The sequence below is a fragment of the Typopeltis vanoorti genome, chromosome 2, assembly GCF_054136105.1.
Source record: "Typopeltis vanoorti isolate ZY-2024b chromosome 2, IOZ_Tvanoo_1.0, whole genome shotgun sequence".
NCBI lineage: Eukaryota > Metazoa > Arthropoda > Arachnida > Uropygi > Thelyphonidae > Typopeltis > Typopeltis vanoorti.
This window is the reverse complement of record NC_143550.1, coordinates 148,335,224-148,352,287: the sequence shown is the minus strand read 5'-3', so window position 1 is coordinate 148,352,287 and position 17,064 is coordinate 148,335,224. Positions and strand designations below refer to the sequence as shown.

The following is a 17,064-nucleotide window of genomic DNA, read 5'->3' as shown; positions in this document are numbered from 1 at the left end:
AAAGCACTTGTTTCGGCATCAGATAAAGGGCGATCGGAAATATTAACAATCCATTTATTAGTATAAGTGATGTCAGCAGTTAAGTTTTCCTTTTGCTTGTGATATAAAGAATTATATTTTTGCATAAGTCTGTGAAAATTTCTTTCATAAGAATGGGTTAAATATTGTTATGATCAACAAAGAAAAATATAAAAATATTTGTGATCCATTCAGGTTATTTCAGCTGGAAAAACAAGATCTATAAACAAGTTTAATGTACTGCCATGGGTAGCCCTCTGTCTCCACCTTTGGCAAACTACTTTTTGAAACAATTCAAAGACACTATGTTTTCATCCATTCATCCTCAACCATCTCTTTGGTATCGTTATGTCGATGATGTTTTTGCTATTTGGTCACATACCGAAGATGAGCTTTCCACTTGACTACAACAGATAAATAGCCTTCACCCACGAATTCAATTCACCATGGAAAAAGAAAATTCTGGTACTTTACCATTTTTGGACATCCTCCTTACTCGAACTTGTTCTGGTACCTTATCTACAAGCTTATTTAGAAAGCCCACATTTACTGGCAGATACATTCATAAAAAGTCTGCTCACCACACCTCGAAAAATTGGCATTCTTAAATCTCTAATTAATAGAGCACATAAAGTTTGCTCTTCTCCAGTAATCTTACAACAAGAACTTTCCATCATTAAAAAGTTAATGGAATCGAATAATTACAACCCTAATCAAATCCAACAGATAATCGAATCTTATGTTCCAATACCTAAGGTTTCTTCAACAGTCCGCAGAGTTTCAATCCATTACATTCCAGGAATCTCAGAACCTATAGGTAGAATTTTGAAAAAGTACCAATTGATTCCCATGTATGTTCCTATGAACAAAATTTCCTCCTTATTGTCTTCTACAAAGGATAAACTATCATCTCTATCTTTGGCTGGCGTTTACTAAATACCATGTGAATGCAATGTTTCTTATTTTGGACAAACTGGCTGTTCTGTGGAAAAAGGAATTAAAGAACATCAATATTATATTGAATACAACAAACCTCAGAAGTCTGGTCTAGCACAACACAGTATTAACATTACTCATAATATCCAGTGGGATAAGGTTATTCTCCTCCATAGATGCAGGTTCAAATATGAACGCCTTTTTAAAGAAAGTTGTGAAGCTATTTTACACCGACCGAATTTAAATTCAAATGATTCTCTCTCACTCTCTCGAAGATCTGGGAGACTTTTATTTTATGTAATCCAATAAAAAAAAAAAAACCAATTATCTTAAATATTAATTAATTATTATTTTCTATCATTTCCTAGCACGTGGCAACAATTGTATTTTAATAGGTGATCCACTGAATGTTCGTTACTTGTATTCCATTCCAATAACTGTTTGTGTGACACTGAAGATGTACCATTAGTTTTAGTATGAAATATCTGTACCTTTAGAAATTAAAAGTTATTACTGTGGTCTTACGTGTTCTTTTAATAATTATATCTGATGTTTTTAACTTTAACTACACAGAAATGCAATGTTGATATGGTGAAAGATATGAAAAGAGAACAAAATGACTTAGATATACCCAAAATTTTTTTTGGGTATATCTAAGGATCATTTCTCAGACGATCTTTTCTGAACATACCACACATCCACCTAATCATTCTCATCTCCACTACCTCCATCTGCTGATGTTATTTTTCATCAGGGCCACAGTTTCCATAGCATATGTCATAGCTGGTCTCACTACTCTCCTGTAGATTGTGCCTTTTAGATTGATCGGCACCCTCTTATCGCATAGCACTCCAGCCATCTCTCTCTTTCCAGTTCCTCCATCCAGCTTATATCCTGCATCCTACTTCCTTCTCAGCCTCTCCATACTCTTTCACTGTTGAACCTAAGCATCTAAAGTCCCTAACCTTCCTGATGACATTTCCTTCCAGTTCCAGATCTGTCTCATGGCTGTCATCCACTTTGCAACACCTCTGTCTTACCTCTCTATTCCAGTACTTTCCTCCATCTTTCCAGTTTAGCTGCCACTTCTTCTCCTGATTCTGCACACAGCACAATGTCATCTGCATACAACACTGTCCAAGGCATGTCTTCTCTCAGTTCCTACATCACCACCTCCATCACAATATTAAACAGGAACGGACTTAATGCTAACTCTTGATAGAAATCAACTGTCACTTGAAAACTTTCTGTCTCTCCCAGGCAAGTCGAAACTTTTCACATTTCTGTACATCTCCTGCACCAACCTGACATATTTAGTTATTTTTCGCTATCTGACTATTTATCTCTAAAAAGATTTCATAACAGCGTAATTACCAAAATCACGAGATTTTGATCCTACGAAACGTTCATATACAAACTGGCTCCCCTTCTCGAATTTTACAGATCAAGCCAGAAGGGAGGCTGAATTATTTGTTATTATTCGTGACCTAACAAAAATAATTAACCTACCAACCAGAATATTAGACAATCTTATCATTCTTCCAACAATCTGGACCTTTCTTAACCACCCTCCCCTTCAAATACTAGATATCTGCTCTCCTTTTGGCAACCCCCACCCATAATCTTAATCATGTTTCCTTTTCTGTAGATTAATCTGTATCCAGCCAATCTATCTGATATCCTATATATGCCAACAGTGGCGAATGGGATGACCTCAGAAATTCTTGCTCCTCTTTTCCATAATCTAATTACTGTTTAAGCTTTTTCTCAACTAAACACCTGCTCTGACCATAACTGAAATAATCCTAAATAGAATGTTGGCTTTCATTCTGCACATCACTGAAAAGTCCAGGAAAACTTTTATTCAAGCCTTGGTTGTCAGGTGCCTTTGCAGTCCATATAAAAAATACAGTATATATTTATACTGTATTTTTTTTAAATAGTTTGAGTCAAAAACCTGCTTCTCACTCAGCCTACGCTACAGCATAAAACAAATGTAAAAAATTAGCAACAAATCCAAAGGGCCAAATGCAATAAGGTTGTCTCCTGCTCAACTGGCAGTTAAGCCTTCTGGTCCCTCACTAAGACTGTTGGGCACAATTTCTGAGCTTCATTGTTTCCACTCTCTTACATCCTGACGATACTATGGTAATATCACTAAAAGATAAGGCAGGCCCTTGGCATGAGTCTTTTCCTCCAAATCTTTTTCGATTTGGAGGAAATTTTCATTGCTGATTTTCATGCCAAATTTGTTACAGCAGAGGTAAATCACCTCTTACAATACTGCAAACTCCTCACCACATGCTCCTTTGATCTTTCAACAGAAGAACATCAAAAAAATCTCCCTCAATCTTGATACCAATAAATCTCCTGGTGCAGTTGGTATCTTTCATGTTGTGCTCAAAACTTGTGCATACTGTACTGCCTATATAAGTTGTCATATTCATCTGGAATCTACCCAACAACATAGAAGCAAGTCCTGTCTCATTATTATCACCTCATTACTCACTTTTTAACTTTAAATTCAATTTACAGATGACAGTACTCTACACTCCTCTTCAATTGCAAAATCGTGTAGTAGTCAAATAATTCAAGCTTTAAGATTTTCCATAATCAATGTCTCACCATTCTGAAGACAACTTACTGAGTTTCAATAATATCAATACTCAGAACATCTTATTATACAGAACAAAGATCACATGCCACCCATCCCCTCTCACTTTCAACAAGGTCCAATTTCCATTCAAAATCAGTTTTCCCTTCCTGAGCTGATTTTCACATCTATAGATAGCCTTCTCATCAACCATAATCAATTTCCTGATGTGTACCTTCAAGTGATATACAAGCTACGATGAAGTACAACATTCAGTTAACATCACTATCAATTTCCTATAAATAATATTCCTCAAAATTAGTCTATCACCTGTCAGCACTCCAATATTTTGGTCTTCTAGGTCACTTCTAAAACAATCTGCCTAGATCTTCATCTTCCACTGGGTCTCTTTACTGCAATCCAAGCATTAAACATCTGATTTGCTAATTTTTCTACTCTGTTTAAGCGACCAAACCACTTTAGAATAGCTATGCTCACATATTCTTGTATGCTAAGAATGTCAGATTCCTTATTAATGTCTTAATTTTTAATATGATTCTGCCACTGATAACATCTGTTCCTCCACCCTAATTTTATCAAGAATTCTCATGTGTGATCTCTAGTCTTTGATCAAGTGCTTTTTTTTTTTCAATCAACTCTCAAATCAATAACTTCAAAATAGTTTGAATACTGTCTTGTATGCTGCTAGTTCAGTGTTTCAGTCAATTTTTCTCTTATTCCATATAAATTTATTCAACTGGTTCCTACCATAACAGGTTTGCTTATTCTGTTGTATATTTCCATATTTAATTTGCCATCTTCAGTAAAAACTGTGCCTAAATATCTGAAATATTTTACTTGTTATATAGGCTCGCCATTCAGAAATGCAGCTGAAGTTTTCTATGTTTCCTGCTATTTTGATAGTTTTGGTAAATTTTCATTACTGATTTTCATGCCAAACTTGTTTAAGGTTATGCAAGTTTAGTTAGAGAATCCTGGACTTGGATGTACATAGGAGTATAACATCTCATTTGCATGATGCAAAGAGCTCAGTTTGATACCTCCAATTCTAAAATTAGGTTTAACATCACATTTTCTCATAATGCAATCCATACAGATGATGAATAAGAGTAGACTAGTTCACACCCTTATCTTTGTAGACAATGTATTCCTGGTGTTTTCTTCAGAGGTTGCCACTGAGACTCTAAGGTTTGGTTCTTGTTTTCTATTTGTGTCTTCAATAACATTTGTATAGTCGAGTATGCAATTTACTTGTAAAAGCTGCTCGACTTTAATTATTTTTAAAACTTTCTTACATAATGTACTTTTCAATGTTATATTCATTTTTATCTTACTTAAAAAAATAAGAGATGATCATTACCAATTTCAGATCCTCTGTATGCTCTTATATGATGGTGGTCTGAAAAGTTCTTGGCCTCGACCATAGATGGTAACACTATCGGCAAGATTTTTTTTTTCCAAGTTGGTACATCTGTCATAAGCAACCATGTGAAATTGCAAGTCATTCTATCAAGTAGTTTGTTTTATACAGCTGTCTGAAACAAAAGTGTTGTCTGTATCCCTTGAGATGGATAAAATTGAATATCACGTGATTATAAAATTCTTTTGTAAAAGAAGGTTTAATGCCACAAGAAATTCATTCGAAGTTCATAAAAGTTTATGGGCACTCTTCTCCTTCTTTTTCAACAATTAAGAATGGGCTGCCGAGTTTAAACATGGCCGTACTGGCCTTGAAGATAATCCATGTGAAGGATGTCCAAAAAGTGTAACACCACCAGAAATCATTGATCAATGATATGGATGACCGGCAAGTCAAAGTGCGTAAAATTGCTGAGACCATAGGCATTTCAAAAGAAAGCGTCGATTATATTTTGCATGAAGAATTGCAAATGAAAAAGCTTTGTGCAAGATGGGTGCCACGCTTGCTCACAGCAGATCAAAAATGCACTCGAATGAAAATCTCCGAACCGTGCTTGGAGCGTTTCAACAAGAATAAAACTGATTTTGTGCGTTGATTTATTACTATGGATGAGACTCTGATTCACCATTACACACCAGAATTCAAACAGCAGTCAAAATAGTGGACAGAAGCCGGTTGTTCAGCACCAAAGACAAAGTCGGTTTCATCAGCAGGAAAGGTCATGGCATCAGTGTTTGGGGATGCTAAAGACATTTTGTTTATTAATTATCTTGAAAAAGGTAAAACAATAACCGGGGAATATTATTCCAATCTTTTAACCAGACTAGACGAAAAAATTCGTGAGAAAAGACCCTGTTTGCAGAAGAAAAAATCATCTTTCATCAGGACAATGCACCTGCCCACAAAGGTGTTTTGGCAATAGGAAAAGTAAGGGATCGGCACTATGAATTGTTGGAACATCCACCCTATTCCACAGATTTGGCTCTCTCTGACTTCTATTTCTTCCTCACTGGTCAGCGTTTTTCTTCGAATCAAGAGGTGATTGTAGCTGTAGAGAAGTATTTTGCAGATCTTACTGAGAACCACTACAGGGACAGGATAATGGCGCTGGGATAAATGTATTAGTCTTAAAGGAGATTATGCTGAAAAATAAAAATAATTTTGAAATTATAAATTCGCTTTTTCACTGTTACACCGAGAACTTTTCAGATCACCCTTGTATACAGAGGATCAGCTGACAATATCACTATTAATAATAACATAGTAAATGAGGCATTTCATATTTTTTGTGTCTTCTTTCCACATGAACATCTTTATGTTTTAAGATGGTTAAAATGTTAGTAATGATTAGTTTGTATCCTGAGCAGAAATCCAGTAGGTATTTACCATTATTAGTCTTGTGCTCTTCTCCAATTTTTCCGAAAACATTTCTATATGCCAGGAGGGATTCATTTCCTCCTCTGCTGTTTAAATCTTTAACAATGACCATCTTTTTCATTTTCTACTCTAATGTCTAAAACTTTCTTCATTTCTTCATTAAGAGAACCTTCTAAGGCACAAATAAGCTTCAATGTCTATTTCCTAATTCATTTCCTTGCTCATCAATGCCCGAATATAACATCCTATACTTATTATTCAGCAGGATCTAATTTAATCTTCTTTGTCTCAGTAACACGCCAATTATGTCGGCATGGTACCTTTCCAAGTTTGATTTCCTTTCTAATCATACTCCTTATGTTGATGGTTCCTATCTTCACCTCTTGCAATTTGGGTTTGTTGTTGTTGTTCTTCTAGATGTTGAGCTGGACTTTGTTCCAATAACTGACTTTTCACTGTTCACTCTGGTTCTCTGACAAAAACAGCAAGGACTTTGTGTAACTGAACAAATTCCTGGCTGTCATGAAGTCTTATCCCTTTTGTACTATCATGCTAATCTTTGGTTTAAGCCAAGAAAGAGTACAATTTGGTTTACAGACTCCTTAGCCTTTAAAAAAACATGGCATTCTTTTTTGATCTAAACATTACTACTCTTCTCAACTCCTAACTTAAAAAATTCCAAATCTGATCAAGCTTAGAATACCTTCCCACATTCTGGGTGGTGCATTCGAATATTCCTATGAACTGATGACTGAATACAGAAGAGGACATTCTGCCTAACAGATGACCTTATTCCCCCCCTTTTCTTTCTCATAGACTACCCCAATCACTTTCTCTGTTTCTGCAATATGCATTTTTTAAACAGGTACTTTAGTGGACATTACTCTAAATTGGTCACTACCATTCTTCTGTTTTTATTGTAATTAATTCTATGCATTGCAATATATAATTTCAATAACTAAACAATTTTTCTAATAATCTGAAATAGTCTAATCGAAATAAAAACTGTAAGGGCTTCAAACTTTCTATCTAATAAAACTCCAAGATCACTAGTCTGGTGAGTTTCATCCAGCAATATTATTATTATTATTAATAAAAACTGTAAGGACTTCAAACTTTCTATCTAATAAAACTCCAAGATCACTAGTCTGGTGAGTTTCATCCAGCAATATTATTATTATTATTATCTGAGACCTCTAGGGAGTCAAGGACTCATCAAGTGAGGCTATCTATACATCACCTAAACCAGCTGTCATACCTGCCTTTAAACTCTTATTCATGCAAGATGAACTGACTATCTCAAAAGACAAACTATTCCATTCATTCACTGCTCTGTGAAAATAAAAATTCAGCTCATACCCCTTTCTTCACCGTGAATAAACTTAACTACTATGGATGCTCCAAGTTCCCCCCCCCCCACCTTCCTTATAATGATATGCTATAACATCCATTCAGAAGTTTATAGATCAACATCATATCATCCCTCTATCTCCAGTTAACCAGATTCTGTAATCCACATACTCACAACAATCTGTCCTCATAATCTAAATCCTATAATCTCAACATAATCTTTGTAATGCTTCTTTGCATCCTTTCCACAGTTTCTTTATCCTCTTGAAACCTGAGCAATAAAATCTACACAATTTTCCAGGTGTGGTCTTATCAAGGCCTTATAATTATAGAGGCAAAATGACTTCCTTATCCTTATTATGCCAAGACCCCTAGTCTCATGCTTTTCTTGCAGCATAATCCTGCTAATATAATATGCTGCTGAAGATATCACACTAAAGTGCATAATTTTACACTTACTATGATTAAATTGACAGCCATTTTCATCATGATCATAAATTTCCTTATGTGTACCTCCAAAGGGATGTTCAGATTACCATGGCAGCACTATATGATTAAGTTTACTTTAGTATTAATCTCCCAGCAACAATTTCCCTCAAAATCAATCTATTACTTGTGAGTACTCCAATACTGCCATATCTACCATTCTGTGAGGCACTTCTGACTGAATCAATCTACCTAGACCAAGGTCTAGGTAGATTGATTCAGTCAGAATTCACTCAGGGTCTCTTTCCTACCATCTCGGCATCAAACACCTGATTTTCTAGCCTTTCTTCACCATTCTATATAAGTGGTCATACAACCTTAGATTAGCTCTGCTGACACATTCTTGAGCTAATAATCGAAGTTCCTTTCTAATATCTTCATTTTAATATGATTCTGTGATTGATGCCATCAGTTCACTCATCTAATTTTTCTCAGAACTATCATTATCTGCAGTCTCTAGTCTTTGATCAAGTGCTTTATTTCTAACCAACTCTCAGCTCATAATTTAAAACTGGTTTGAACACTGTCTTGTATACTGCTAGTTTTAGTGTTTTGGCTAATTTCTCTCTTATTCATATAAGTTTATTCAGCTGGCTACCCATCATACCAGTTTTGCTTATTCTGTTGTCTATTTCCAGATTTAACTTGACATCTTGAAGAATATCAATGTAAATACAGCTTTGGGATTAGATGGAATATCAGCTAAGGTATTGCGAGAATGTGCAAAATGGAACTGGCAATGCCTTTGACTAAGCTGTTTAATTTAAGTCTCAACTCTGGTAGAGTTCCAAGGGAGTGGAAAGTGGGCAAAATTGTTCCTTTGCATAAGGGAGGTTCTAAGACTACAGTAACAAATTATAGACCAACCAGTATATCAGGTGCGGTGTTAAAAGTACCAGAAAAATTGGTAAAAAAAAAGAATTCAAGAATGGGTAGATAAAAATATGATACTGTGAGGGTCAACATGACTTTGTGAAGGGTCGGTCATGCCTTAGTAATTTACTAACTTTTTATAATAGAGTAACAGCTGAGTTGGATAAAGGATGCAATGATTTTGCAAAGGCATTTCACAGAATACCACATGGAACACTGTTAAACAAATAAGAACAAAATGGGGATGGATATGACACTGGTTAAGTGGATAAGAGGGTAGCTGCTGGACAGATATCAAAAAGTGATATATGGAGGGGGCAGAATCAAGGCGAAAACAGGTGACTAGTTGAGTGCGGCAAAGTTCAGTGCTGGGACCATTGCAGTTTAATTCGTGAATAAATGAGAGTTAAAGTTGACAGGACATATTGCTAAGGTAGCCCATAAGATTACTTGGCTATTGAAGAACACATTAACAAGTACAGATAAAGACGTTGTCATTCCTCTTTATAAAGCCTTGACATGTCCACATCTGAATTAGTGTGCTCAACTCTGGTCCCCTAAGTTTCTTGGGGGATGAGGAATTAGAGTTGGTTGATAGGAGAAAAAAAGAGAGGATACGACAGAAACATTTAAGGTGCTTAAAGGATTTTACAGGATAGATGCAGGGGATGTTTCAGTACTTGGCTAGAGAGACCAGAACAAGGGGTTATCCATCGAAGTTGAATAAAGGTGTGGTCAGTAGGGGTGTGAGGACTAGGATTTTTGTTTGGAGAGTGGCGAATGAGTGGAATGGGTTGCCAGAGTCAGTTGTGATTGCATTTTCTGTTAATGGGTTCAAGGAGAGGTATGATAGATTGGGTCTCCCACGATGAGTCTTCGGACTCCATGAAGGTGCCTGTATAATAATAATAATCTTCACTAAAAACTGTGCCTAAATAGGTGAAATATTTTACTTTTTTTCTTATAGGATCTATATTCAGAATGCAGCTTAAGTTTTCTATGCTCCTGCCTATTTTCATGCCAAATTTGTTACAATTGTTATTCAATTTAGACTGAATAGTGAATCCTGGAGACCTTAGGAGTACAACATCATCTGCATAAAGCAAAGGTCTAAGTTTGATATCTCTAATTCTAATATCCAGTCTGATGCCACTTTCTTTCATAATGTGTTCCATATAGATGATGAATAAGAGCGGAGATAATGTGCATCCTTGTCGTACTGCTGATTTTACAAATCACCTTCCTCTATTTCATTCAATTCTAACCATATAATTGTAGTGTTTTGAAAAGCTTTTCTCTGGGCACCTTGTCATATGCCTTTCCAGATCTACAAAACTTAAGTATATGTCCTTGTGATATTCCCATAATTTCTCAACTATTTGTCTTAAAGTGAAAATCTGATCTTGACACCTCTATTTGGCCTGAACCCAGCTCATTCTTCTCCACAATTTTTCTTAGCCATTTCTCTAGAATACTTGCATAAATCCTAACAGGAATGCTCAGTAGAGAAATTCCTCTGTAATTCTCACATTCAGCTTTATTCCCCTTTTTACAGATGGGTACTATGAGAGCTCAATCATTGGGAATTTGACCTTCTGACCAGGCCCTATGAATTATTTCCATACTTATGGAAACTACATTTCCCTATGTATATTTCCATACTTAAGCATTTCTGGTCAAATATCATATACTTTAGCTGTTTTTCCAAATTTCAAGTTTTTGACAGTGTTTTCTACCTCAAGTATTGATATATACTCCTCTTTGAATTCCTCTCGAAAATTTTCTAGCATAGTTATGTCACCCCTTGGTTCGTTAAACAGTCTTTCAGAGTAATTACTCCAGATATCTTATTTTCCATACTCTTGATTTTATTTTCAATGAAACAAATTGAAAACAGCCTCCAGAACATTTTTCCACCTTCCTGATATTTATTTTCCATACTCTTACCAAAGTCTTTCCATGACTTTTGTTTAGCTAATTTTACACATAATTTAGCTCTCTTACATTTTTCTCTGTTAACTTCTTGTGTCCACCATGGTGTTTTTCTATCCTTGCAGACAACTTCACCACATACTTCCCTAACTGAATCAATGAATGTTTTCTTCAGAGTTCACCACTGAGAGTCCAAGGTTTGGTTCCTGTTTTCAATTTGTTTCATTATTTCCTTCAATTATGTTTGTATAGTCGAGCCTACAATTAACTTATAAAAGTTGTTCAACTTTAATTATTTTTAAAACTTCTTTACACACTGTGCTTTTCACTGTGATATCGTGCCATTTTCATTTGCTAAAATTTCTAGGCTATTCAGATCATGTTGTAAATGAAGGAAATGTCTGCGATTGTCCCGCCTATCTTTGCATTTTTGGCAAACAGTTGACAATGGTGCACATATGAAACAATATAATGTTCCACTGGATATATCAGCACATCAAAGTGCAAAAGTATACTTTTATTAACACTGAAACGACAGTAATTTTTCACAATTCCAGACTATTGAAATCATTCTACAAATACTGCATGTCAGTCATATATTAATGATTGCCTAGCCTATCTTTGCACATCCCATTTTTTGACATTTCTCAGCCAGCCATCCTTTTAACCAAGCTGATAGCTTAAAATACAATCCCATATCCTTCAACTTATGTAACAGCCTTCCATGCTATATCTAATCCCCTTGTCTAACCTATGACCTTCCCTTAGTAAAGCCACACTATTCAATGTAAAGCATAGATTCTTGGTCAAACTATTTCTGTGTGCAAGCTGTTAACAATTTTTCCAAAATTTTCACCACCACTCCTTGTGAAAAAAGGGATAATTTACATTCCTTCCACCCCTGTGCCGAGACTCAAATTATACAGCCAGTTCAACTAAACACTAGGTTAGCATCTGTGCTGATATCATATCAGTCCCACTGCCAAATTGTTATTCAGTTTATGCAGCATTCCTATTATCTCCTCCTCAAAGAAGTTTCTGAATCCAGTGTAGAGGTAGTATTGATGTACAGTAGTAGTATTCTATGTTGTATACACTAAATTAACAGCTTTTAGCAAAATGGGCACTCATTAATTGACCTATCTCTTCTGCATCTCTCACCTGCATACCATATGCTTTTAGTACAGTTCTTTCTTTCAAAAATTATTAATTATATTTTTTAAGCCAGTTTCTTTTTATACTTGCACTCAGGTTTCAATTATGCGTTCACTAACTGGTTTATCTCTCATATTTTTTTTGTTTAAAGGACATAGGGTTTTTCCAACTGTGAGAAAGAAATGTTCCTTTCTTCACTGATAAGTGTATTCTGATTCCCCCCCCCTCACAATTTTGCTTGCCTTCTGTGTTAAAGCTCTGCCATCAATGATATGTAGTACTTCCATCTAACCTGTATACTGCATTATGTAATGAAGCTGCTGTGACAGCATGCACAGCAAGAAAAATAGTTCCACATCAATCAACTACTATTAAGTTAGATTCCAACTAATAACCTTCCTTATTGCAGATTTAATTGAAAGTATTTTTCTGTTCATTCATTTAAAAATAACTAATTTTTAAATGAATTTTTTGCACTAATTTATTATTATTATTTTTTAATAACATGGATATTGTATATACATTCATAACAAATGCAACTTGTAGTGCTTCAATTCCAGGACTGAGTAAAATTTTTCATGAAAAATAAATATTGCATGCAATTATGGATAGGATAAATTGTTTTTCAGATGCTCTACACTAAGATTGCTTAGAGGAGAATTTGTACACATTGATTAATGTTAAACAATTTGAATCTCTTTATTAAAAAGCAATTAAACCCCTTACTTTTGCTACTTCCAACTGATGACTGACGGTCATGGCTTCTATCTTTTGATCTACTAGATTCATGTGGCAACCTATACAGTCCCTGCTGCCTGAAAATAATAAAGACATATTAAACTATTCTAAATGTTCCACGTGATTCAGAACTAATTTGCCATTAATTTTTTCAAAATTATTTTCAAAGAAAGGTTCATTTATATGCCTTGTGGGCTATCTTCCTAATTAGTAAATGACTTTCACTGCTCAATGAAATGGTAGCAAAGTATGCTTGTTGGAGGTAGTAGATAGTGTTATCTTTTGTCTACACTTTTTCTTTACACATACATGGCCTTGCTGGGTATGGTCTCTATACTGTAATTAATTAACTAGGGAGAAGCAATTCCTCCATTTGAGGGTACAGCAGTAAAACATTTTTTGGTAAAAGATCACTAGACAGTACTCAGTACCGAACCTGTTGCAACACTTAAGAGGCTTCCTGATCAGCCAGCAAGTAATCCTGTTGTTACTTACTCTGCCAGGTTGTTATACCAGGAGAAAGTCAGAATGCGGTAGCTTGCAGCACGTATTATTGAGGTCATGTTTGGATTGCAGTCTGGGAACTCTCCATGGGATCTAGTTGTCTACAAGTCCTTCATCCTTACTGTGTGCTACTACTCTATAGATTTCCTCCAGTATTTCACTACCATGAAAGTAAGCAAAAACTCAAAATTCCAAATAAAAAAAAATCCACATTGGCTTTATAATTATGTGGAGCATTAATACTAATATCAATGAATTACACTGAGGTTTTTAAGGGTCAAAGCTGTATAACTGAGAGGAGACCTCCACATAGCCTTTAAAGGAATGTGGAGAACCGACCAGAGCTTCTAACTTAATGTCCAATCCTCAACTTCTCGTGATGCACCCTGTTAGGTATCTACCTGGATACTGAAAGAACGAGGATGGGCTGGCAATTTGGTTTTAGCCGCCCAAATTGTATTCTTATTGGCTTAAACCACAATATTAAATGATGGTACAACATGATAGAATTTCATGCCAGCTGGGGTCATCTGGTTAAACAAGGTCCCCCGTTGTTTTCGCCAGGGAACCAGGGCGAACAGCAAAAAGTCAGCTACTGGAACAAATCCTAAAACACACCCCAACTCCATATCACCAGAATTGAAGATCGGTACTATCAACATAAGAAGCCTGAATGGCAAAGAAATGGAGCTAACTGAGGAATTAGATAAGTACCAGATCGACATAATAGGGGTGACTGAAACAAAAAAAAAAAAAAAGACCAAAAACTGGTGAACTCTTTCTAAGCAATAAATACAAAATATTATATTCAGGAAATGACAATCAAGGAAAAGAAGGAGTAGCCATAGTATTCAACACAAAATACGAGGCTAATCTTCTTGAATGGCAGGCAGTCTCAAGTAGAGTAATGTGGGCAAATATGAGAATGGGGAGCAGGACAATGAGACTTATTTGTGCCTATGGTCCCACAGAAGGTTCTACTAAGGGTAGAACTGGAAGAATTTTTTTGAGGCTTTAGAAAAAGCAACGCACACAATGAAAAATCCTTGTTGGGGATCTAAATAGCAGAGTAGGAAATGATTGTCAGACATACAAAAATCTTTTAGGAAAATTTGGAGAAAATAGAAAAGCTAATAATAATGGCAAATACTTGTTGGATTTCTGATCAGGACATGGACTGGTTATTACTAACACCATGTTCCAACATAAAAATGTGCACAAATTCACATGGAGAGAAGAGGCAAGGAATAAGAAAAGTCTCATTGACTATATTATTGTTGATATCCCTGGTGCAGGGAGAAAACATCAATTTCAAATTCTCTGTACACCAGAGTGTACAGAGAATTTGAAATTTTAAGTGATCACTATTTAGTCTTCAGCAGGATAAAATTGAGTTTCATATTGAAAAGAATAACATGTAAGAAAGTTTCAAAGAGAATAAAAGTTGAGCAGCTCTCAGATGTGAACTGTAGACTAAAATACACAGGGTGATTATTGAAGAAAAAAATGAAAGAGTTTGAGAACAGGAACCAAGCTTGGAGATTCAGTTTCAAGACTTGAAGAAAACTTGAAGAAGAGAGGCATGAGGTGAGGTTGTCTGAAAGGATAGAAAAATCAGAACTCCATTGTGGACACAGGAAGTTAAAGAGGCAGTGAAGGAAAAGAAGAAGCATATCAAAAGTTCCTGGCAAATAAGTAAGCTTGTGCTCTTAGAGAATACAGAGACAAATGTAAGAAAGCTAAACACTGTGTAAAACTAGCTAAACAAAAGTCACGGGAAGACTTTGATAAGAACATAGAAAAAAGATATCAAGAAGGTGGCAAGATATTCTGGAGGTTGTTGAAGAAGCTCAGAAATGGATATGAAAACTGGAGAAAAAGATAGCCTCGAAGTATGGAATAATCACTTCAAAAAATTGCTAAATGAAACAGTGATAAAACATACTGACCAGGCATGCAATCAGGAATACATATCCATGCTTGAAGTAGAAAAAGCCATCAAAAGTCTGAAATGTGGGAAGGCAGCTGGAGTAGATGATATTCAACCAGAAATGCTCAAGTATGTTGGTATAAAAGTTTTACAGTGACTACACAGCATAGTTCATAGGGCCCGGACAGAAGGACGAATTCCAGATGATTGGAATAGAGCTCTCATAGTATCCATATATAAAAAGGGAAATAAAACTGATTGTGAAAATTACAGAGGAGTTTCTCTACTGATTGTTACCTGGTAAGATTAATGCTAGTATACTTGAGAAACGGTTGAGAAGGATTATGGAAGAGAAGCTTGGTGAGGAACAAGCTGGATTCAGGCCAAATCTGTCTGGCTGTCAGGATCAGATATTCAATTTACGACAAATAGTTGAAAAGTCATGGGAATATAACAAAGATCTGTATTTAAGTTTTGTAGATCTGGAAAAAGCATATGACAAGGTGCCAAGAGAGAAGCTTCAATACGCTACAGTTATGTGGTGTCAGTGGATCATTATATCAAGCAATACTTAGTCTTTATTTGAGTTGTAAGTCAGTAGTTAGAATTGTAAGAAGTACATGGAGATGGTTTATTGTTAAATCTGGTGTCAGACAAGGATGTACATTATGAAGGAAAGAGGTATTAAACCTGATAACAAAATTGGAGATGTTAATGTCGGCTCCTTGCTTTATGCGGATGATACTATATATCTAAATAATTCCGCAACAAGTCTTCAAGATTCCTTGACTAAATTGAATAACTGTTGTGATAGATATGGTATGAAGGTCAGCAATAACAAGACAAAGATAATGCAGAAGCATTGTGAATGGAGAACCTATAGAACAAGTAAAACATTTCAGCTACTTAGGCACGATTTTTAGTAAAGATGGTATTAAATATGGAAATAGAAAACAGAATCAACAAAGCTGGTATGATTGGAAGTCAACTGAATAAATTTATATGGAATAAGAGAGAAATTAGTCAAAACACTAAATTAGCTGTATACAAGACGGTGTTTAAACCAATTTTAACTTATGGATCTGATAGCTGGGTCAGAAGTAAAACTTGACTAAAGACTAGAGACTGCAGATATGAGAGTCCTGAGAATGATTAGAGGTGTGAACAGATGGCATCAATGGCAATATCATATTAAAAATGAGGATATTAGGAAAGGACGTGACATTGTCAGCACCCAGGAATGCATTAGCAGAGCAAATCTCAGGTGGTATGGTCACTTAAACAGAATGGGCGAGGAAAGATTAGCCAAACAAGTGTTCACTGCCAGGTTGGCAAGAAAAGACCCAGAGGAAGACCAAGGTATAGGTGGATTGATACGGTAAAAAGTGCCTTAGAAGATAGATATATAAATATAAGGTCTGACAATGTTGTAGCTTTGACAGGTAACAGATTGATTTGGCAGAAAATTGTAGGTAGGAAGTTAGTAATGATGTAAATTTTTCACGTAGTACTATCATATCCTGTACACCCCTTGAGGGTAAATGTCAGGAATATGATGATGATGATAATGAAGTGCACCACCATCACTTACATGCTTCCACCCTTCTTCCTAGGAAAGTTACTCTCGCATCATAAAGCACTACAATATGCTGACCGGGATGGCCTTCAGGATTTCTATGCCTAATTTCCATGGTCTGATCTCCTGATCTAAGCAAAAAAACAGTGATCAAA

The 17,064-nt window shown here is 35.6% G+C and overlaps 1 protein-coding gene across 3 annotated transcripts in view; it reads right to left on the bottom strand.

Annotated features, from left to right (window-relative positions):
• The window catches only part of wcy (WW domain-containing adapter protein with coiled-coil wacky), a 257,173-nt gene that overhangs the window by 111,319 nt on the left and 128,790 nt on the right, over positions 1 to 17,064 (bottom strand). For all 3 annotated transcript variants that reach the window (XM_090413481.1, XM_090413500.1, XM_090413489.1), the window contains one exon: positions 12,888 to 12,976. In XM_090413481.1, the coding sequence (XP_090269607.1) occupies positions 12,888 to 12,976 (89 nt within the window). The remainder of the gene's footprint in view (positions 1 to 12,887; positions 12,977 to 17,064) is intronic.